This window comes from Pristis pectinata, chromosome 9, assembly GCF_009764475.1.
Source record: "Pristis pectinata isolate sPriPec2 chromosome 9, sPriPec2.1.pri, whole genome shotgun sequence".
NCBI classification, from domain to species: domain Eukaryota; kingdom Metazoa; phylum Chordata; class Chondrichthyes; order Rhinopristiformes; family Pristidae; genus Pristis; species Pristis pectinata.
The window spans coordinates 30,938,727-30,963,804 of NC_067413.1; the positions used below are offsets into that span (position 1 = coordinate 30,938,727).

The following is a 25,078-nucleotide window of genomic DNA, read 5'->3' on the forward strand; positions in this document are numbered from 1 at the left end:
TGTTATATATTAATCTGTATTAATCTGAAAACTAATAAAAAGATTGAAAAAGAAAAATTTTCATGGTTTTAAATCTCTTGAAATGTTATATTTTGGTTTAACCCTTTGAGAAGGGCTAGAGGTTGGAGAGTGATGGTCACGGCAATGACATGGGAAGCAATCATGGTTGGGTAGTTTGGTGGAACAAGTAGGTGTAAGGGAAGTAATTGCATTCATGAGACTGAGGATGGAAAGGCATAAGCATTGCCACAGATGAAAACCTTTAGCTGTTAATGTCAAATCCAGATATTGTATAAAGAAAAGCGGAGAATGAGAACTGCACATTCTTGTCCCTTGTCCTCTATCCACCGTCCACCCTGTCATGGCAGCCACATGATGTGGGTAATTAACCAGAAGTTGGAAAAAACCTAAGAACACCAAGACCTTTGAAAGTTTGGATGTCTTTTGCTTGTTTTTTTTTAGCATTGCCTCCTCCATTCCCCAATCCATGACTTTTTCTGGAGTGTGGCTCCACAAAATGCCAGCCAATGCTATCCTCAGCCTTTAGGCACACCTTTCCAATTGGGATTGCTCGACATTAAACAGCATCTGAAGCTTTGATTTTTCCTTCCCTCCCTCTAGTTCTACACCAGATCGCCAATCAACACCTGCACAACCTTCTTTATGTTCCAAATAGCCGACTAGTAATCTGTAAATGGTTCAGCTATGTCAGCCCACAGCAGACTTGAACCTTTACTGGTCTTGCTGGTCTGGCTCCTCAAATGGACAGGCCTATTGAACTGTTTGGGGAGTCTTTCCCATTGGGGTATTGTTATATCACTCAAAGAAAAGCTTGCTTCAAATATCATGCTTGCTAAAGTGCTTCACAATATTAGAAAAATAATAGGAGACACATGTTTTGCCTTGGCAAAATATTCATCTTTGTTAAAGTCTGAGATGCAGTGAGATGTAAAAATTGATAGTATTTATTATATAAAAGATCATGTGCAGTATAGTATAAATTCATATTTGTCTAGACTACTTGGAATCCACATGGAGTGGGCAAATGTCCATAGGCCAACATGCCAGCATTTGTGTGTAAACAGATATTAAAATGTTGAGTGTTTGCTTTCAGCTATAGGAAAGGGGGTTTGCAAATTGCCGTATTTCTAGCTGGCTGCTAACTGCAGTTTTTTCCAGAATCAGACCATATAAATAGAGGTGGAAGCAGTGGGGAACACCATGTGGTGTTTCTAAAAAGGCAGCATGATTGAAATATTGTTTCATTACAGCCAGTGCTGCATTCTTTCATATGCATTGTGTGGTCAACAGTGACCTCAGTCAGAATGCTTGATTGATTCTTGGACCCAATTTGACTTGTTTCTGCATACCTGAAGTTGGACCTTGCTAAATAGCTTGCACTATTTAGCAGTATTTTAACACTAATTATGTGTTGCTGCACATGACTGAAAAGCACCCTTGTATGAAGAAATACTCCTTTGAGAGTGCCAAGAATTAGTTCTGTTTCAGTCAAAAACAGGACAAGTTTGCAGTAAATGGATAAATGGTTTCAAACTCAGCAATTATGTTACTGTAGGAATGGTTTGCTTTTTGGAGGAAGAGACCCTTTCCCCTTCTTTGTGCTCAATTACACATTTTTCATTTTTACTGATTTACTTTGAATATTGCCCGTGCTGTTGCTTGGTTCATCTGTGACCTCGCATGCTTCAGCTGCACAGAGGGGGTTTATCCTGGGCCAATGAACGCTTACATGGGTAAAACTCATCCTCCAAGGACTAGGTGAATTGATCTCCTTGGATTAGTGGAATCTTATCAGAAGATATGTTTAGTTGCTCTTGGTGTGATGCTGGTGACTGATTAATCAAGAAAGGGTAGTGATCTTGGCCAGCTGACGTGAGGAAAAGATTAAAAACATGCATGTTGATGGTTGTTACATTACTTTCTCTTTCAGCCTCCATGCCATTCTGTACACACTGCATCCTTGGTACATCCCTTGGGTTTTTTTTAGACTTGCCCAGGTTTATCTCAGTCAGGTGGCAGGTGCAGACTGCTCCCTCATCTAAAAACAGTGTGAATTGAAGCATAGGTGTGCTTAATTCAGCCCAAGAACAGCACATACTTTCAAAGCTGAGGGTAAACCCAGAGTAATAGCTGTTCTTGACCCAGTGATGCTGCCTGTCCAGCATGCAAAAAGACTGCACAACAAGTACCCAGAGTCTGCTCCAACCACCCAAACAGGATATCCCTAGAAGGTCTGTTGGTACTGGGGGCATATCATGAATACTGGAGCTTCTGCCTGGAACTAGTCTCTGCTCTGGCTTACTTCAAACAGTAATCTGTCTTGTATTATGCTCTGCACCATGTCAACATGTAACTAAAGGACATCTGCACTGAAATTAGTTGGAGAGATATTCCATTTTATCTACAGCTTAATTCTGATATTGGAGGCACAGACCGCAGATGCTGGAATCTGAAGTGATTAAACTGCTGGGGGAACAGCAGGTCAAGCAGCATCTGTTGAAGCAAATGAATGGTCAACGTTTTGGATTAAGACCCTGCATCAGGACTTACTTAAAAGCATTACTAGATAAAAAGAGGATAAACTACTGCCTATCAATCTGTACTGAAGGATGTAATAATAGTACACCTTGAAAAGAATAATACTTTTGCGCAGATCAGAGTGCAGTTATGAAAGCAAAATTGCAGTTAACTAATCTGCTGGGGTTCTGTGAGGATGAGATTAACAGTATAGATAAGGAGGAATCAGTGGATGTGGTGTATTTGGATTTTCAGAAGATTTTCTATACCAGTTTGGGAGTAATGTACTGACGTGGTTTGAGAATTGGTTATTGGACACAAAGCAAATAGCGGGAATAAATGGATCCGTCTCAGGTTGGCAGGGGTCAATGCTTGGGGCCCCAATTATTTGCAATTTATATCAACCATTTGGCTGTGGGGTCAAAATATATTTACAAATTTGCTGATGATACTGAATTAGGTGGGATTGTGAGGAGGGAAGAGGATGTTGGCCTTTGTTACGAGAGGAATTGAGTACAGGAGTAAAGATGTTTTGCTGCAGTTATATATTGCCTTGGTGAAAATGCATCTGGAGCATTGTGTACAGTTTTGGTTTCCTTACCCAGGAAAGGATCTACTTGTCAAAGAGGGAGTCCGATGAAGATTCACGAGACTGGTTTGCCATATGAGGAGGGATTGAATAGAGTGGGACTGCATTCTCCAGAGCTTAGAAGAATTAGAGGTGATCTCATTGAAACTTATGAAATTCTTATAGGGCTTGACAGACTGGATGCAGGGAAGGTGTTTCCCCTAGCTGAGTAGTCCAGAACCAGGGGTTCAGTCCAAAACTCAGGTCAGCCACTTGGGACTGAGATGAGAAATTTCTTCACATCAAGGATGGTGAATTTTACAATTCTCTGTCTCCTTGGAGACTCTGGAGGATCAGTCATAGTGTTCATTCCAAATTGAGAGTGATGGATTTGTGGACATCAGGGGTTAATGGGATAGTGCAGGAAAATGATACTGAGGCAGAAGATCAGCCATGATCTTGAAAATTGTAGAGCAAGCTCAAAGGGCCAGGTTGCCTATTGCTGTTCCAATTTCATATGTTTTCTTTAGAAAGAATAAAGGTTATTTCAGTATCTCAACAAATAAAATATTAAAGGTCTTTAAGAAGCATTATTTGGTGAAAGTATGTATCATGTCAAATGTATTTCACAAATACTTCAGTCACAGTCTTTGGAGAAGGATTTGAATGCAAAAGATAATTTCAGCAAAGTACTTTGGTGCTTAATGGTGCTTGGCAGTAACATCTTTCCTCATTACCAGTACGATAGTAATATGATGCATCCAGCACATCTTAAAAATCTATGATGCTCTTTGGAAGCCCTCACTTATACATATTTTCTCTTGCTCTTCTTGCACATTACTTGACCCTCCAATCATGACTGAACTCATTAACTCTTTAAGATTCATGTTTTCAGTAATGTGAAACAATTGGTACAACGATGTGCAATGTTAAGAATTGTTAACCTGAACTATATGGAGCTATTTGGGTGAAAAGACTTGTGTATATACTTTACTTTTGTAAATGTAATATTTGTTTCACAGAACATTTACCGGTCTATTATTAGAAAACAGTGTTTCTGGTTCATTGTGAACAAAGTCACAGAAAAGCTGCTGAGGCTGGAGTAAAATGGAATGAAACTTCGTTTCAGCCAGTCACTTTGAACCTTTCGACATTTGTAAAATTTATTCTATTTCTGATTCTTTCCAGCAAAGTGACTTCCACACAGATTTTTGTTTAGTATTTATGTTTTGAAATGATCTGTATGAATGGCTTGCAAAACTAATTTTTTTTTCACTGTATCTCAGTACATAGAACATCGAACAGTATAGCACAGTAAGGGCCCTTTGGCTCACAATGTTGTGCAAGCCTATATAAACCTCCTCCACGATCAATCTAACCATTCCCTCCTACACCGCCCATAACTCTCCATTTTTCTTAATTCCATGTGCCTATCGGAGTCTTTTAAATATCTCTATTGTATCAGGCTCTACCCCTGGCAGTGCATTCCAGGCACCGACCACTCTCTGTGTGGGGGGGGGGGAACTACTTCTGACATCTCCCCTAAACTTTCCTCTACTCACCTTAAGTGCATGTGCTCTGGTATTGCCCATTGCTGCCACGGGAAAAAGGAGCTGGCTGTGATGTGGAAGGCTGTGAAAGGTGCATGTGACAATAATAAACCAATGCCCATAGAACATCACAGCACAGTACAGGCCCTACAGCCCATGATGTTGTGCCGACATTTTAACCTGCTCTAAGATCTATCTAACCCTTACCTCCCACATAGCCCTCCATTTCTCTAACATTTGTGTGTCTATCTAAGAGTTTCTTAAATGTCCCTAATATATCTGCCCCCACAACCTCTGCTGGCAATGCATTCCACACACTCACCACTCTGCGTAAAACAAAAAATTTACATCTGACATCCCCCCAAACCTTCCTCCAATCACCTTAAAATTATGCCCCCTCGTGTTAGCCATTTTCGCCCTGGGGAAAATGTCTCTGACTGTCCACTTGATCTATGCCTCTTATCATCTTGTACACCTCTATCAAGTCACCTCTCAACCTCCTTCTCTCCAAAGAGAAAAGCCCTAGCTCACTCAACCCATCTCATAAGACATGGTCTCCAATCCAGGCAGCATCCTGGTAAATCTCCTCTGCACTCTCACTAAAGTGTACACCTCCTTCCTATAATGAGGCGACCAGAACTGAACACCATACTCCAAGTGTGGTCTAACCAGAGTTCTATAGAGCTGTAATATCACCTCACTGCTTTTGAACTCAATAACCCGACTAATGGAGCCAACACAACTTACACCTTCTTAACAACTCCATCAATCTGTGCAGCAACCTTGAGGGATCTATGGTTGTGGGCCCTAAGATCCCTCTGTTCCTCCAAACTGGTAAGAGTCCTGCCATTAATCTTGTATTCTGCCTTCAAATTCAATCTTCCAAAGTGTATCACTTCACACTTTTCTGGATTGAACTCCATCTGCCACTTCTCAGGCTAGGTCTGCATCAATGTCCTGTTATAATCTACAGCAACCTTCTATACTGTCCACAACACCAATCTCATGTCATCTGCAAACCTACTAACCCACCCTTCCACTTCCTCATCCAATTCATTTATAAAAATCACAAAGAGCAGGGGTCCCAGAACAGATCCCTGCAGAACACCACTGGTCATCGACCTCCAGGCAGAATATGCTCCACTTACCACCACCCTCCGTCTTGTATGCGCAAGCCAATTCTGAATCCACACAGCCAAGTTTCCCAGGATCCTATGCCTTCTTACTTTCTAATTGAGCCTTCCATGAGGAATCTTATCAAATGCCTTACTAAAATCCATGTACACCACATCCACTGCTCTACCTTCATCAATGTGCTTTGTCACATCCTCAAAGAATTCAGTCAGGCTCATGAGGCACGACCTGCCCCTCACAAAGCCATGCTGACTGTCCTTAATCAGCCTATGCTTCTCCAAATGCCCATAAATCCTGTCTCTAAGAAACTTCTTCAGTAATTTGCCCACCACTGAAGTAAGACTCACTGGTCTGTAATTCCCAGTGTTATCCCTACTCCCTTTCTTAAACAAAGGAACAACATTTGCCACCCTCCAGTCATCTTGCACTACTCCTGTGGCCAGTGAGGATGCTAAGATCGTCACCAAAGGCGCAGCAATCTCTTCCCTCTTTTCCCGTAATAACCTTGGATATATCCCATCCGGCCCTGGTGAATTATCTATCGTAATGTTTTTCAAAAGTTCCAGCACATCCTCTTTCTTTACATCAACATGCCCTTGTGTATCAGCCTGTTGTATGCCATCCTCACAAACGTCAAGGTCTCTCTCTCTGGTGAATACTGAACCAAAGTATTCATTAAGGGCTTCCCCCACCTGTTTCCTCTTTTATCCCTGATCAGTCCTACCCTCACTCTGGTCATCCTCCTATTCTTGACATACATGTAGTACGCTTTGGGGTTTTCCTTAATCCTACTTGCCAAGGCCTTCTCCTGCTCCCTTCGAGCTCTCCTAAGTCCATTCTTAAGGTCCCTCCTGGCTACCTAGTAACTCTCCAGAGCCCTGCCTGATCCATGCTTTCTAAACCTTAGGTAAGCTTTTTTCTTCCTCTTGACAAGATATTCTATATTTCTTGTCATCCACGGTTCCTTCCCTCTACCATCCTTACCCTGCCTCAATGGGATAAACCTATCCAGAACCCCATGCAAGTACTCCCTAAACAACCCCCACATTTCTGCTCTGCACTTTCACAAGAACATCTGTTCCCAATTTACACTCCCAAGTTCCTGCTTACTAGCATCATAATTCCCCCTCCCCCAATTAAATACTTTCCCATATTGTCTGCTCCTATCCTTCTCCAAGGCTATGGTAAAGGTCAAGGAATTATGGTCACTGTCCCCAAAATGCTCTCCCACCAAGAGATCTGAAACCTGATCAGGCTCATTGCCTAGTACCAGGTCCAGTATTGCCTCTCCTCTAGTCGGCCTGTCCACATACTGTGTCAGGAATCCTTCCTGTACACACCTAACAAACTCAGACCCATCTACCTCCTTTACACTAAGGAGGTGCCAATCAATATTAGGGAAGTTGAAATCACCCATGACAACAACCCTGTTATTTTTGCACCTCTCCAAAATCTGCCTCCCGATCTGCTCCTCAGTGTCTCTGCTGCTATTGAGGATCTCTAGAATATTCCCGATAGAGTGACCACTCCCTTCCTGTTTCTGACTTCCACCTACACTGACTCAGTAGACGATCCCTCCAGGACATCCTCCCTGTTTACAGCTGAGGCACTGTCCCTGACCAGCAAGGCCATTTCCCCACCTCTTTTACCTATGTCTCTGTCCCTTATGAAATATCTAAACTCTGGAATATCCAGCAGCCATTCCTGCCCTTGTGACAGCCAAGTCTCTGTAATGGCCACCATGTCATACTTCCATGTACTTATCCATGCTCTAAGTTCATCACCCTTGTTCCTGATACTTCTTGCATTAAAGTACACACTTCAGCCCATCCAACTGACTGCAATTTTGCCCTTTCAACTGCCTATCTTTCCACATTTCTAAATGCTGCATCTAATTGTACACTAAATGAACCAACCTCTGACCCATCACTCAGGTTCCCATCCCCCTGCCAAAATAGTTTAAACCCTCCCCAACAACTCTAGCAAACCTGCCCACAAGAATATTGGTCCCCTTGCAGTTCAAGTGTACCTCGTACCTTTTGTACAGGTCATGCCTTCCCCAGAAGAGATCCCAATGATCAACAAATCTGAAACTCTACACCAACTCCTCAGCCACGCATTCATCTGCCAAATCAACCTATTCTTACCCTCATTGGCGCGTGGCACAGGCAGCAATCCAGAGATTACTACCCTTGTGGTCCTGCTTTTCAGCTTCCTACCAAGCTCCCTATATTCCCTCTTCAGGACCTCATCTCTTTTCCTTCCTATGTCATTGGTACCAATATGTACCACGACTTCTGGCTGTTCACCCTCCCCCGTTCAGAATGCTGTGGACCCAATCAGAGACATCCCTGACCCTGGCACAAGGGAGACAACATACCATCTGGGAGTCTCTTTCACATCCACAGAATCTCCTGTCTGCCCCCCTTACTATGAAATCCCTTATCACTACTGCTCTCCTCTTCTCCCCCCTTCACTTCTGCACCACACAACCAGGCTCAGTGCCAGAGACCTGGGCACTGTGGCTTTCCTCTGGTAGGTCGTTCCCCAACAGTATTCAAACTAGTATACCTGTTATCAAGGGGAACAGCCACAGGGGTACTCTGTACTACCTGCCTAATCTCTGTCCTTCTAACAGTCACCCAGCTACCTGCCTCCGGCAGCTTAAGAGTGACTGTCTCCCTGTAGCCCTTATCTATGAACTCCTCGTTCTCCCATAGGAGCCGAAGGTCACCCAGCTGCAGGTTCATTTCCCTAACGTGGTCTGTAAGGAGCTACAGCTGGATGCCCCTCATGCAGCAGGGAGACTGGAGGTCTCCCAGAACTACCACATCTCACAAGATGAACACACTGCTGACCCTGGACCCATTCTAACTATGGCCTGGCACTAAAGGAAACACCAAAGCAAGACAGAAAGAAACTTACTAGACCTTACCTTGGCCTCCGCTCGCCAAAACCTCAGTCCCTCCTATTCCTCCTCCATTCCTCCTCCTCCCCACACACACAATAGCTACTCCCAAAATGGCCACTCTGTTGATACCTACCCCCCCCCCCCCCAATCATTTGCTGCTGGTAACTAGCCAATCAGCTATGAACAATTTGCAAATGTGCTTTGTTGAGACTCTTGCAAGGTGAAACGCATAAGCACACGCATAGAGACTCACCTCTTTTCAAAGCTCCTGCGCCAAATCTCGCTCCAACTCCTAACTCTGCAGGGTGAAACTCAATACTAATAGAAAGCAAGCTATAGGTACTGTTCAAAACCCCTCACACCAGAACAGCCATTGACTTAACATATTTTCTTTAAAACATATTTATCCAAAAGAAAGTAAAATATTTTATCTATTTAGTTCTCTGCAGCAGCTTTGACCTGCATTTCACAGTTTTTACACATCCATTTATTTGGTTTTACTCTAACTTCCCTTGTTAATCTGTCAACCAGGCAATCGTGGCCTCACCCTGTCATAGACATTCCCCTTGTCCTATTCATCCCTCTCTCATCCTTTGAGCAACTGCAAACAAACTTCCTTTCTCACTTTCCCAGTCCTGATGAAGGGTCTTGGACCTCAGTTGTTAACTCTGTTTCTCTTTCCATAGATCTGTTGAATGTTTCTGGCATTTTCTGTTTTTATTTTATTCTGGCTTGTGACTCGCAATTAAACTCAAACTGACCTCATTTGGAACAGTTACTTCATCATAAAATTACGCTTAAACCTAAGCTGCAGTTGACTTAACCACAATGAGACTGCGGCAGAAAGGAGCCTCATCCCTTCTTTACAGCAGAATGTATTTTAGTGAAGTTTATTTGAAAAGGCAGCCATTTGTTTGTTTACTTTTCCTCTGGCTTCACCATTCAGTCTCCTTAATTTCAAGTATAAACTCTTAATTTCCTCCTGGCAGAGGTTGAATGCATTTGCTTCCTACATTTAAGATCTTTTAAGGCATGTTATGTATGATGAAACTTAAATGAATGTCAGATTTCAGAATTCATGTAACAACAGAGAACATAACAAGTCAACAAATGGCGAGCAGGAATGTAAAGCACCAGTTATGACGTTCAGAAACAACTATAAAATCGAAGGCCACAGTAACAGCGTATTTTTTAAAAGGACCACTGGTCAAATAGACCATGAAAAGGGGTATGGGAGAGAGGAAATATCTCAACTCCTGCCTCCATGTAACAAAAAGAATATTAAGGCATTGATGTTACGCCAATTAGGCAAAACTGAAGTGGCTGGGAAATGGGGAGTATGAGGTATACTCGAATAAAGAATATGTGAACCAAAAGTTGCCTGTCTGACTCCTTGAGCTTGCTCTGTCATTAAAGGTCATGACTGATCCTGCATGCTAAGCCCATTTTCCAGGTCCCTGCTTGTCTCTAAAATTAAGTAAGAGCTCATTTGGGTGATTGTGGGCATGTTCCGTGCAGGGGACCAGAACCAGGACCCAGAAACAAAAGGGTACCTGCTAAATCCACTGTGGAACTCCAGAAAAGCTTACCTAGAAGGTGGTGAGATTATGGAAGCTGATACAAAAGGGAAAATCATTATGAAGGGGAAAATGAGTAAACAGAAACTCTGAAAAGTGATAGGGAGAAGGCTCTCTATGGTATAAATGTCAATGTAGAACAGATGGGCCAAATGGCTGTTGGTTTAATCATTGCAAATAGTTTACTTCAATTTTCAAGTTTGCTAATATTTTGTAACCAGGCTATTGAGCTGTAATAATTTGTGCTTTATTTAGTTTTTGAAACATTTAATATTTTCTGTCAAAGATACCTGACCCTTGAGTTGTGGACATCCTTAGCCATAACTCAGATTTAAAAAATCCAGTATCTGTGCACAGCTACTAGACAGACTGGAGACTTAATTAAAACCAATGTATTTGCTGCATCAATGCGGGTTATTGTTGCTCTTCACTGTGATCACTATCTTTGCAGTTCTGCCCCTTTCACTGAAATATCCCAGAATTAAATCTTCTGTGTAAGTAATTTTTAGAAGCAACTGTAAAATCTTCTTGTCATTACCTAAATCTGTGCTCATCAAACAGATTGAGCTGCTGGCCCTGACTGGTCCACAGGCTGTACTCTGAGCAGATATCAGTGTGTGCTTATTTCCATAGATCAGACAAAGGTCCAGTATTGCAAACTGGAGCTTTAAGGTGGGGGAACGGAGAGCAGTCAAAGATTACTTTCTCAAATGTTTGCTCCTAAATTGGTCATTATTTTGGTCCTTGCTTTTGGTTGGGATGTTTTGTGTGGGAAAGGCGGCAGGATGCTGTGTGAAAGTTGCACTGATGGACAGTGGACCAGCTAGGTGTTTCTGGTGACCTTGTATATTTTTATTGTGCGTTTTAGAAGGACAATAAGCACATACAAGTCAGGAGAGGATTCAAATAAAAGTGAAAGAAGTAATGAAATCAGAACAAATTCACATTTAGGTAATGTCATCTTACACCTCAACATCCCAAAGAATGTCAGTCTTTGTTAGACAATAGCTATCCCTTGAACCCCTTAATTAGAAGGTTTCTTGTCCTACTCTAGAGAATGGCTAGACTCTGGGAGCTGCCACCTCCCAGCAAGGACCCTCAAGTGGATGGAGAGCAATCCCACAGGTATGATTTTCAAGAAGAGCAAGGGAGATCTCCCTGGTCAATCTTAGCCCTGAACCAAAGTCAGTCAAGCAAATTATCAAATCACGATCACATTGTTTGTGGGAGATTGCAGTGTGCCAATTGGCTGCTGATTCTCCTTCATTACAAGGGGGACAATGTACATTGTATATTTTATTGGCTGTAAAAACTTTGGGATATCCTGAGGTACCCTCAGATGATGATGAGGTGGTGTACAGGAGTGAGATCGATCGACTGGTTGAGTGGTGTCGCAACAACAACTTGGCACTCAACGTCAACAAGACCAAGGAATTAATTGTGAACTTCGGGAAGAGGAAGTCAAGAGGACACATACCAGATCTCATTGAGGGGTCTGTGGTAGAAAGGGTGAGCAGCTTCAAGTTCCAGGGCATCAGCACCTCGGAGTCGGGGTATTGAGTTCAAGAGCAGTGAGGTAATGCTGCAGCTCTATAGAACTGGTTAGACCACACTTGGATCTACTTCATTCGGCGTTTGAGGAAACTTGGTATGTCACCAAAGACTTACAAATTTCTATTGATGTATGGTGGAGGGCATTCCGACTGGTTACATCACAACTTGGTATGGAGGCTCCACTGCTCAAGATCGCAAGAGGCTTCAGAGGGCTGTAGACTCAGCCAGTTTCATTATGGGCACCATCGAGGACATCTTCAAGAAGTGGTGTCTCAAGAAGGCGGCATCCATCACTAAGGATCCTCACCATCCGGAACATGCCATCTTCTTATTACTACCATTGGGGAGAAGGTACAGGAGCCTGAAGACCCATACTCAATGATTCAGAAACAGCTCCTTTCCTTTCACCGTCAGATTTCTGAATGGTCCATGAACACTACCTCATTATTCCTTTTTTTGCACTATTTATTTATTTTTGTAATTTATAGTAATTTTTGTCTTTGCACTGAACTGCTGCTGCAAAACAACAAATTCCATGTCGTATAAGTTAGTGATAATAAATTTGATTCTGAGGTTGCAAAAAGTGCTATATAAATGTAGAAATGTTTATGGTTCTTTCTACGTAGAAGAATAATCAAAGACTTCAATGCAAATGTATTTTCATTGACTTTTATTAATTATTATATGGAGAGAAAAAAAATTATTTTTCATTAACCAGCCATAGAATACCTCAGTATTTCTGGTGAAACCTTAATGAAACTTTTTATGAAGCCTTGCATTGGATTGTTGCCCTCTGTTCTGCTGACAAAATAGGGTACAACTATGTCACACAATGAACAGCAGGTGATTTTATCTGTGCTCAAGTCTATCAAGGTGAAGTATAGCATGCACCTACGCACAAAAGGTTGGGAGAGAAAGCAAATTGTTTCAGTTGTCCCTTGAACAGTGTCAGCTACGATGTTCTCAATAGGATTTACCATTTTGGAACAGTGTCAGGAAAGATACAGATACTGCAGACATTTCAACATCCCAACTGTGCGCCAGATGACTCTTGAGCAATGCCAGGGAAATGACTGTGCAGTTAACTGCAATTCTTGGTCATTCTTTCTTGACAGAATCAATGTTAAAGCAGCTCATCTCCTGTTCTAAGAACACCAGTGTTAGACCATATGATGCCTAGTGCATTATGTTGCCACTGAGGTGGAACTGTATCCCTTTAATGTCACAAAATCTACTTCTGAGGGAAGCACAATCTCATCAGTTGGATTCTCACTCCCAGTGAGAGATGCCTGATGGCTTCTGGTTTCAGGTTCCAGGTCAGAAGCACCTGGCATTAAAAACCTGTTTCTCTCTCTGTTTCTCTCTCATTTGCAATGAATTGTGTGGCTGGAGTTTGACAGAAACTATGAAATAAGATGTAGCTTATTGGGTACATTTAGCCTTGTGTTTTTTTTATTTTGTACCGACTCTTTGCTAAGCAGTTGGCAGCTGTTTTTTGAGCAGACTGCAAAGCATTTGGTGGAGCAAGTGGCACCTTACAAGTCCTCATCCAGAGCAGCTGGCAGTGGGCAATAAACCCCAGCCTTACCAGTGGTGCCTCCAATCTGAGAGTGAGTTAATGAAAATCTTTTAGTAGAACTCAATAAAAAATGGTCATGAGACAAATAATTGAAAATAATCCTACTGCTTTCAGACTTTTATGACTGCTGAGGATGAGTTTCAGAGATTGGAGCCCTTAGTATTTGTATCTGTTAAGATTTAGCAGGAACCTGTCCATCAAATAGAAGAGCAGCTTGGTACAACAGTAACTGCAGGTGCTTCAGGGTCAGCGAGTGGCCTGTTAAATGATGAACTATCCATGTTCCACATGGATGGAGTTAGCCTACTAGTTTGCTCTGAATCAATATGTTTTATGTTTAGTTTTCATATTACCATTTGCAAATAGTTTAGATCTCTGCCCTTTGGATTTTTATGAGGATGCTCTGTTTTTAAAAGGTGCTTATTTTGGTCTTAAGGTGATGGAAAATGCCACTGAGTTTGCATTAATATAGTGTGTTTAATATCCTAAAACACCTCAATGTGCTAATTAAATTGAAAATGTATTGTTGGCTGTACTTCATTAAATGTTTGTATCTTGTGATTAATTTGGGAACATTGTAAGATTGCATACCTGGTTCTTAACTCTTTCTTATCTTTATAGTTTTTCCTACCAATGGGACATTTGGATAATATATTTATCTGAAAATCTTTTCCTTTAGTTTTAGTAAAACTCAGAAATGCTGTGACAGAATTAATTAGTTTAAAACAAAAACCTGAAGTTCTTGCAAAGTTTAGGAACAAATGCATTTAAAAAAGAACAAATTCCATTGACCAAAACACTTAAACTGAGTTCTGTTTATAAATAGTAAATACCTTGATGTACTTCGAGGTCTTTTAGATCACCTTGTCCAGAAATTCATTAAACATAGCGATGTTTTTCTCCCCGTTTCTGAGATGCGAAAATTTGGTTGGTTGCTTCAGTCACCTTTACTCCTTGACAAATTTTCTTTGCCAGGGTGCATGGCATGACATTAATCCCCATGCTGCCCTCCTTTTGAGAAAGTAGAAAAGGTACATGGTTCACAAGGAGCCAGGAGTACTTGTAGTTAGGCACTCTCATGACACCCTGGTCTTCCCTGCAAAGCACTGAAGTGGAATGTCTGCCAAGTAAGTGGGTTACTCAATCTTTATTTTCCCCATCCTATCACCATCCCTGGATTGTACCCCTGACCCCCACCATTTCCCCATCCTGACTCCACAGAGTCCCAGGTCTACCTGTTAGCAACCACTCTCCTACCCCATGTTGCAGGTCAGATTTCACCCACTGTCAAATTTCAACACTGACCCACTTGAGCCTGAAGATGCTGTGGTTGTGAATTCTGCTTCTAAATTCCATCCTGTGTACTTTTGGTGCCAGAAGTGTATAATGCCTGGTCAGTTGCACAGGAGGGACTGCAGTTCCAGGGACTTGTGTCTGAGCTCTCTAAGCATTTCTTTGTAGCTGTCAGATTTTAATATGATTGCTAAATTTTGTTTACCTAACATACCACATTGCATTTCTCAACACTGCATTCAGAGTTGTCACTTGCTGTGGGATGAAGAGACGTGTGGATATTATGCAAAAAGTGTTCTTTTTTAACTACTGCTCAGAAAAGTTGTGGCCAAGAAAACATCTATTTATGTGGATGTAGTACATTTGGTGCATAAACTGGGAAGGAAGGAATCATGCTTGTTAAAAGGAAGGCAAGGTCAGTTCAGGTTATGTATGAGAATCTAATTGGACAAAGAGTATGAGCAGGATTTGCCAAAACTCTTAGTTCATAAATATGTAGTGATGGCAATGTATTAGCTTAATAACAGAGATTCATAGAGCTATACAGCACAGCAACAGGCCTTTTAGCCCAACTTGTCCATGCCAATCAATATGCCTATCTACACTATTCCCATTTGCCTGCATTTGGCCCATATCACTCTAAGCCTTTCCTATCCATGTAGCTGTCCAAATGTCTTTTAAACATTGTAATTGTACCCACTTGTACCCCTTCCTTTGGCACCTCGTTCCATATACCCACTGTGCTCTGTGTAAAAAAAAATTGCTCCTCAGCTTCCCTTTAAATCTTTCCTCTCTCACCTTAAATCTATGCCCTCCAGTTTCAGACTCCCCTAGGGAAAAAGGATTAGAACTACCCACCCAATCTATGCCCCTCATTATTTTATAAACCTCTGTAAGGTCACTCCTCAGTCTTCTTTGCTCCAGGGAAAATGGTCCCAGACTGTCCAATTCCTCCTTTTAACCCAAACCCTCCAGTCCAGGCAACATTCCTGTAAATGTTTTCTGCACCTTAGAACATAGAACCTAGCACAGTTTAGGCCCACAATGTTGTGCCGACATTTTATTCTGCTCTAAGATCTATCTACCCCTTGGGAGCTGCCCCCCCCCCCCCACCCCACTTTCTCTATCACTCATGTGTCTATATAAGAGTCTCTTAAATGTCCCTACTGTATCCACCCCCACAACCTCTGCAGGGAGTGCATTCCACGGACCCACCACTCTCTGTGTAAAAAAAACTTACCCTTGACATCTTCCTCCAATCACCTTAAAATTATGTCCCCTTGTATTAGCCATTGTTGCCCTGGGAAAAAGTCTCTGACTGTCCACTTGATCTATGCCTCTTATCATCTTGTACACCTCTATCAAGTCACCTCTCAACTTCCTCCTCTCCAAAGAGAAAAGCCCTAGCTCACTAAGATCCCTCTGTTCCTCCAAACTGGTAAGAGTCCTGCCATTAACCTTGTATTCTGCCTTCAAATTCAATCTCCCAAAGTGTATCACTTCACACTTATATGGTTTGAACTCCATCTGCCACTTCTCAGCCCCGATCTGCATTCTATCAATATCCTGTTGTAATCTACAGCAACCTTCTACACTATCCACAACACCACCAACCTTTGCGTCATCAGCAAACTTACTAACCACCCTTCCACATCCTCATCCAAGTCATTTATAAAAAGCACAAAGAGCAGGGGTCCCAGAACAGATCCCTAAGGAACACCACTGGTCACTGACCTCCAGGCAGGATACAATCCATCTACCACCACCCTCTGTCTTCTATGGGCGAGCCAATTCTGAATCCACATAGCCAATTTTCCTTGGATCCCATGCCTCCTGACTTTCTGAATAAGGCTTCCATGAGGAACCTTATCAAACTCCTTACGAAAATCCATGCACACCACATCCACTGCTCTACCTTCATCAATATGCTTTGTCACATCCTCAAAGAATTCAATCAGGCTCGTGAGGCAGGACCTGCCCCTCACAAAGCCATGCTGACTGTCCCTAATCAGCCTATGCTTGTTTAAATGCCCATAAATCCTGTCTCTAAGAATCTTCTCCAGTAATTTGCCCACCACTGAAGTAAGATTCACTGGTCTGTAATTCCCAGTGTTATCCCTACTCCCTTTCTTAAACAAAGGAACAACATTTGCCACCCTCCAATCATCTGGCACTACTCCTGTGGCCAGTGAGGATGTAAAGATCGTCGCCAAAGTCACAGCAATCTCTTCCCTCGTTTCCCATAATACCCTCGAATATATCCCATCTGGCCCTGGTCACTTATCTATCCTAACGTTTTTCAAAAGTTCCAGCACATCCTCTTTCCTCACGTCAACATGCCCTAGCATTTCAGCCTGTTGTACACCATCCTCACAAACGTCAAGTTCCCTCTCTCTCTGGTGAATACTGAACCAAAGTGCTCATTAAGGACCTCCCCTACCTCTTCCGACTTCAGACACAAGTTTCCTCTTTTATCCCTGATCAGTCCTACCCTCACTCTAGTCATCTTCCTATTCTTCGCATACATATAGAAAGCCTTGGGGTTTTCCTTGATCCTACTTGCCAAGGACTTCTCATGCCCCCTTCTAGCTCTCCTAAGTCCATTCTTAAGTTCCCTCCTGGCTACCTTGTAACTCTCCAGAGCTCTGTCTGATCCATGCTTCCGAAACCCCAGGTAAACTTCTTTCTACATTTCTTCTACATTTCTTGTCAACCACGGTTCCTTTACTCTACCATCCTTACCCTGCCTCAGTGGGATAAACCTATCCAGAACCCCATGCAAGTATCTCTTAAACAACCTCCAAATTTCCACTGTGCACTTCCCCAAGAACATCTGTTCCCAATTTACGCTCTCAAGTTGCTACCTAATAGCATAATCATTTTCCCTCCCCCAGTTAAATACTTCCCCATATCTTCTGCTCCTATCCCTCTCCAAGGCTATAGTAAAGGTCAAGGAATTATGGTCACTGTCTCCAAAATGCTCTCCCACCGAGAGATCTGAAACCTGATCAGGCTCATTGCCTAGTACCAGGTCCAGTATGGCCTCTCCTCTAGTCAGCCTCTCCACTTACCGTGTCAAGAATCCTTCCTGTATGCATCTAACAAAGTCCGTCCCATCTATCCCCTTTACACGAAGGAGGTGCCAATCAATATTAAGGAAGTTGAAATCACTCATGACAACAACCCTGTTATTTTTGCACCTCTCCAAAATCTGCCTCTCGATCTGCTCCTCAGCGTCTCTGCTGCTATTGGGGGAGGTCTGTAGAATACTCCCAATAGATTGATCGCTCCCTTCCTGTTTCTGACTTCCATCCACACTGACTCAATGGACGATCCCTCCAGGACATCCTCCCTTTTTACAGCTGTGGCACTGTCCCTGACCAGCAAAGCCACTTCCCCACTTTTTTTACCTACGTCTCTGTCCCTTTTGAAACATCTAAACTCTGGAATATCCAGCAGCCATTCCTTCCCTTGTGACAGCCAAGTCTCTGTAATGGCCACCACGTCATACTTCCATGTACTTACCCATGCTCTAAGTTCATCACCCTTGTTCCTGATACTTCTTACCGTAAAGTACACACTTCAGCCCATCCAACTGACTGCAATTTTGCCCTTTCAACTGCCTATCTTTCCTCACAGTCTTTCTACACTCTGCACCTACTTGTACACTAAATGCACCAACTTCTGACCTATCACTCAGGTTCCCATCCCCTGCCAAACTAGTTTAAACCCTCCCCAACAGTTCTAGCAAACCTGCCCGCAAGAATATTGGTCCCCCTCCAGATCAGGTATTAACCCATCCCTTTTGTACAGGTCATACCTTCCCCAGATGAGATCCCAATGATCAACAAATCTGAAACCCTGCCCCCTGCACCAGTTTTTCAGCCATGCATTCATCTGTTAAATCATCCTATTCTTACCCTCACTGTAATCCAGCGATTACTACCCTTCTGTAGTTTAATGAATCCTACAAATCTTTGTCTCCTACAGCAGCTTTATTGCATAAGTCATTTAAGTGTCTCAAGAAACAATGCTCATTCTTGCTCTTATATTTTATAACATAGCTTAGAATCCTGAGATTTTCATCACAAAGGTGTCAAGTCAGTCACTGTTGGCAAGAAAGTAATTGTGTGGCTGACCTTATAAAATAACAGTTGTGTGGGAAAAGATTACAAATTTGAAAAAGCTTTTTTTTTCTCCAAATCTAAGCCACAAGTATAAGATACCTACAGAACTTCTATGTGAGTCAGCACCTGGGAATCTTGACCCTAGGGTACACCATTGAACGACCTTGGGCTGTGGTCACCAGAGTGTAGAACAGGGGAAGCTTGGAGAAACAAAATCTTTTCCTGATTCAATGAAGCTGAGCAGCAGCTGAAGGAGAAGAAAAATCAAGATGAAATCTCTGCCATTTAATTTACAATAACTGTCTGCCAATAATTTGACTAGATTGCCAAATCTATGAGAAACCCAGTGATCAAATATTTCCCATTTGGGCCACCTCATGACTGCAAGTTGGAGAAGAAATTTGGCAGGATCAGAAACGTTGGTTCACTGAAGGGTCTAGTGTCATTTGTTCTAACCCATCCACAGGTCTAACTTCATGGGTACTGACTCATCCGGTGGTCTGCTTCATTGATATTGAGGTAGGGTTTAGATCCATGAATGATGACTCATCTTGTTCCGATGGTGCTGATTTATCTGATCGTCTAATTCCAAAGATGCTGACTCAAGCTGGGCTTGGATTCCTTGTGTGAAGAACCTCCCAAGGCTCCAGTTCTATGTGCATGAGAACCAGGAATAGGCATTATGGTCTTCTGAACCTGTCCTGTCATTTAGCCTTATAATTAATCTTTGACATCAACTCCACTTCCTTGCCCTGACATCACATCCCTTGATTTCTCAGTCCCTAAAAATCCATCAGGCTCTTTGTTATCAACAGTTTTTACCTTCCAAGATAGATTTGAAACCCTCTGAGTGAAAAAAAATCTCCTCCTCTCAGTCCTTGAAAGTGAGAGGGGTAAAGTTCAAAGGAGATATATGGAGCATGTTTTTTTTACACAGAAAGTGGTGGGTGCCTGGAATGCACTGCCAGGGACGGTGGTGGAGGCAGATATGATAGAGGCATTTAAGAGGCTCTTAGATGGGCACATTAATATGTAGAGAATGGGGGAAGATGGACCATGTGCAGGCAGAAGGGATTACTGTAATTAGTCATCATTAACTTAATTAGTTTGGCACAACATTGTGGACTGAAGGGCCTGTTCCTGTGCTGTACTGTTCTCTGTACTAAATAGTTGACTTTTAACCTGAAGTTTTGAGTCAGGCAAACAAACCCAAAGCTTGTGTCCTGCTAAGCCTTCATAGATTTTTATTTTAATGAGATCACTTCTCATTCTTTTAAATTCCAGAGAGCGAAAACCTTTTCTACTCAGTTTCTTCACATAGGAGGATGCTCTCTGTGCAGGTGTCCATCTCAGGAGCTATTGTTTCACCCTCTCTAGAAAAGTACATCCTCCTGAGGTATGGCATCTTGGACCATTCTGTTGAACCCAAATACTATTGCAGTGACTTGTGAATTGTTTGCTGCCCCTGAACAGAATAGCTATTGATGTTTCATTTAAAAGGACCCTCAAGTCCATCTAATTCCCAACATTTACTACTGTTTGAAAAATATATTCCACTTTTTGTTGATTTTTACTAAAGCAGATAATTTCCACATCTTCCCATGTTATTCTCCTGTAACCATCTTACCCAAGCATTTAACCAGGTGGTGTCCTTCAGGATCCTCTTTGGGCCCTCCTCACAGGTCACTTTCCCATCCAGATTTGTACCAGCAGCAAATATAGATAAGTTACATCTGGTCCCCTCAGCAATGAAATAGACTGTAAGTCCTTGTGCATGGTCATCCTTGTGCCATTCCTTTGGTTACACATTGTCACTAAAAAATGCTCACTCATTTTGGGATCATATCCTGTGGTACCTATGGGTTCATCTTATGATGCTGACTCAACCTAGACTCAAGATCTTTGATGCTGACTCACCTTGGCTCTTTCATCTGGTGTCCCAGAGTCGACCCGCCCTGGGCTCCAGTGTCCCAGAGTCGACCCGCCCTGGGTTCCAGTGTCCCAGAGTTGACCCGCCATGGGCTCTGTGTGGCTGTGCCAATTTTCCTTCAGTTGTAGACTGATAAACTTCAGATGCCTTGACTAAATGGCCATACTTGTGTGAACCGAAGCAATGAGAATCAGTGGGCAGACTGGACAGAGAGGATAGTCAGACCCAATCTTTTCTGCACAGTTGTGCTGTTGTCGATCAGCTGGGATCACAGCCTGCTCTTCTCCCCCACCGTTGGAGTCACCACAACATTGTGCCAGTGATGCTGTTCCATCTGAAAATGCCTAATTCATTACTATCTAGCATTTAAATCTAAGTCTTTTCATGTGCAATTTTGATTGCTGCATTTGGTAAAAATCTTTATTTCATGGCCAATAATTAGTCCCTAGATTTAGCTAACTTTTAAATATTACTCTAAATTTTGTAGGTGAACTACGTATTCATTCGGACTTCTTGTGAAGTTTCTGAAGCTACTTTCGATGGAGGGATGTGTTGATCCATGTAAAATAACATGCTCTTTACTGCAAGGAAAACACTACACTTGGTTAAAAAAAATCAATCCTACTGCTGTCAGCAAGATTGTTCAACTAACAAGGGGGTAACACAGTGGGATACTTTAATCCTTCATTATGGTTTATCCCTAAGATACAAATCCTGTGAATGACAGTAAACATCTGATGGTTACAGATTCGGGGACCCTGCTGCTCTGCTTTTATTGAAAGCAGTAAAATCATTTATCGAGGTGAAATGATGCGTGTTCTGTTTGCACCCTAAACAAAGCGCTGTGCGATTGTACAGGCAGGTTTGTGAATTCACAGGGGGATGTTGATAAACTTCAGTCATGCAATTGCTCTGCAGTGGAATTTTCTGGCATTGAGATAATAATTTGCACAGTCAAATTACCTTCTTTACAAACACTCGAGGAATTATGAGACTATAATCCTCCATTAATGTCAATCCACAGGCAGCACGGAAGCGTAAGATTGCCATTCTCAAAGCCCTGGGGAAAACCACTGAAGCCATCAGGGAGCTGAATGAGTATCTGGAACAGTGAGTGTTTTACAAGAGGATTGAGCTATGCCCTGTGATAAACCATTTTTAATTAAAAGGGAATTTGCATTCTAATTCTAACCCTACTCGCCTCTCTTCCCCACCCCCCCCCCCGCCCCCCACTCCCCCACCAGCTCCCAACTCATTCCCACCCCCATATTTTCTTTTAATAAGTATCTGCTCTCTTATCTGCAGGTTTGTTGGAGACCAAGAGGCATGGCACGAACTAGCGGAGCTTTATATCAATGAGCACGAGTAAGTATGTCATCTACTTGAAATGTGCTAAGTTCCTTTTGCAAGTTGGTGTGCTTCATTTTATCACAAGAGCAGGGAGCATGATCCATTGAGGTTCCAAGAGGATCACAATAGTCCTCAAATGCCAAGGTCTCCTGGGGCAAGATGGAACATTGCTGTTGTTTGTTTCATGGAATCAGACTTTAATAGGATTTAACTGTAAGCTCCCCTCACTTAGTGGAGAAGAAAGCACTTCCATATCCTTGCTGGTGGCTGTGTTGCTAGGAGAATAGGCTGTGGTGTGAGGCTGAGGGAAAAATCATTTGGTTTCTGTCACATCTATGCCATATTATTGTTAAGGGATGAGAATTAGGAGTTCAGACTGTGCAGTCTGTTGTCAGGGTGAAAAAGCAGCTAGCCCAGGAATCCTGGCCGTAGCACAAAAACTGTTTATTGGATATTTATGGTTTTGTTAGCTGCATTTGTTGTTGTAGTGGTAAGAGGAAATCCCAAAGTTAGGGGATTAGTATCAACCTTAGTAAGACTTCTAATATCACAGCATTTTCCACCCTTTCTATGAAGGTCTTACCACTTTTGTCACAATATTTTTTCTATCCAGCCTAGTTTATATCACATTGTTCCCTTCTTTCCATTAACTCAGCCAAGATTCAAACTGCAAATCATGAATTCCCAGCATTAGATTGTGTGTTAGCAGCCAGCCTGAATGTCATTTGCATCTGTTGAGGGAAAAATAACAAAAAAAAATGTTGTTTCCAAAACAGGGGAGTAGAAAAGTTGGTCATGTTGTTCGATGATCCAGGCTTTTTAAGTGACTTCTCAAATCTGTAAATGACTGCCTTTTCCAGAAGTGCCAAGAGCTTGTAAACAGTTCCCTGAGATTGTGTAAGGTCTTCAGCATAGTACTAAGCATGGAGGGGATGGAAACTGAACATAGGAGGATTTGTGCCCTGCAGCCAATGTTCTGTAAAGTGTAACCTTGTTTGAAAAGAGTACGTATCAGTGATAGGTGCTGGATACTCAGTATTCACCTGCCCTGTATTGTAGTGCAGCGAATTGTGACTGCTCTCCATCCATTACACTGTCATAATTGAGCTTAATGTTTGCCACCATGAACCAGTTAAAAACTAGGACCAGCCAAAGGTGTTTTGAAATGCGCTGTTGCTTTTGGTATCAGTTCACACTGTAGGACAGCATCCAGAAAAATCTCTTCCATCTTTAATGGTGTAAAGATGAAGAGTAGGTGCTTGGTCCAGCTGTGGCTTTTCAATCAGCTGTTCCACTGCATCTGGACTTTCTTCTCACCAGCGTCACAGTTCCTTCATTGGCGCTGCCAAATTAATTGTCATGATGTGTTTGCAGAATGTTGTGTAGGCTGCCATTATGAGAAGTGGATATTTTCACTGGATGCCCAGCAGAAAATGGCAGCATGCTATTTGGCAGCTGCTTGGTGATTGTAGCGCCTAGGAACATTTTGTAACATAGTGGTTAAACCCTCCTCACCAAAGTGAGCTGATGAATTGGAACTTCATTCTTGGCCATGATATGCATGCACTTCGGTTTAAGTATGTGCAAAATCTTGTGTTTGTGCAGCTGATGGTAATTTTGATTCCCATTATTTGAAACCAGATCTGACTCTCAATGTAAATTAACTTCCAAGACCATAGCGTACTCCAAATATTGCTAGGCTTTGTGTGGCTGTGCCAACAATCTTCACATTTTCATCAACCTTTGACAGCAGCAAGAATGTAAATGTAGCCAAACCTCCTTGTTACAAAACACGAAAGGAGTGGCAAAAGCCATTCTTGAGGTTTGAGCTCCTCTACTGATGGAAATGGTCATGAGAAGAATCTGGTGCTGGGGACTGGTAACTGTTTCATTGAAGTGTATAGCTGAAGTGAACAGTGTGAAGTCATTAATCAACTTTGTTTATGTATTTGGTTGCGAAAAATAATACCGTAATGTTCATATGATTTACTGCTGGGTTGTAAGCCTATTTTGGAAATGTTACAACAGCTACAATTTTATTTGGAAAAGGCTGTTTTGCTCTGCAGATAATTTCCCTGTTTGCAATTAGTTCTAGTGTTAACCTTATTTTGGCCTCACAAACAGAAATTTCACAAGGGATGACTTGTAGGTCAGCACTCTCTTGAATTTCATCTCCTTGGAGAGATTGCAGTATGTAGAATTTGGAAGTGAAATTAATCCATCAATTTGTCAAACTGTAATTTGTTTAAGAAATTGTAGTGTTTTGCTTTCGATTTTAAAAACTCTAACCACCACCACAGCAACCCCCATCCCCACACAAAAAAATAAAGACTGAGTAAACATTTTTGCCATTTACTTGTTACTGAATGACCAATTGGGAGTCCATCGACTATGAAAATCTGCCTGTTTCTCTTGTGACATTCAACATGTTTATTATATCATGTGAGCAACAGGCATACTTGTCATGTGGATGGTCTCCCAATTGTGTCATTTAGCTGTTATTGAATAATCATTTTGTTTTAACCCTATCTTTGCTTCTTTTTTGGTGTAGGGGTAGTTTGCAGGCATGGAGGTTATTGTTTCTAAAATACAGGAAAGCGTTTCCTCATCTGCAAGTTAAATGTATTTTACTTGTGCACAATGACAACATTTAAAAGACACTTAAACATGTACATGGCTAGGAAAGGTTTAGAGGGATATAGGCTAATGCTGGCAGGTGGGATTAGTTTAGATGGGTACCTTGGTTGGCATGGATGAGTTGGGCTGAAGAGCCTGTTTCCTTGCTGTATTACTTGACTCTAATGCTGTATCTAAGGCATAAGTTCAATGCCTTTGGTTTAAGGGTTGCTCAACAGCTTTTCATTGAGGACACTATTCCAGACAATATCATTGCTCACAAGCCTAAACAAAATCATTCCTCTTGTGTATTTCTTTACAGAAATAATATGTATTGTTTGTAGAAAATTA

The 25,078-nt window shown here is 42.1% G+C and overlaps 1 protein-coding gene across 1 annotated transcript in view; it reads left to right on the forward strand.

Moving 5' to 3' along the window:
• emc2 (ER membrane protein complex subunit 2) overlaps nt 1–25,078 on the forward strand; it is a 110,606-nt gene that overhangs the window by 42,933 nt on the left and 42,595 nt on the right. The window contains exons 6-7 of the mRNA XM_052023766.1: nt 21,786–21,871; nt 22,067–22,126. Of these exons, the coding sequence (XP_051879726.1) occupies nt 21,786–21,871; nt 22,067–22,126 (146 nt within the window). The remainder of the gene's footprint in view (nt 1–21,785; nt 21,872–22,066; nt 22,127–25,078) is intronic.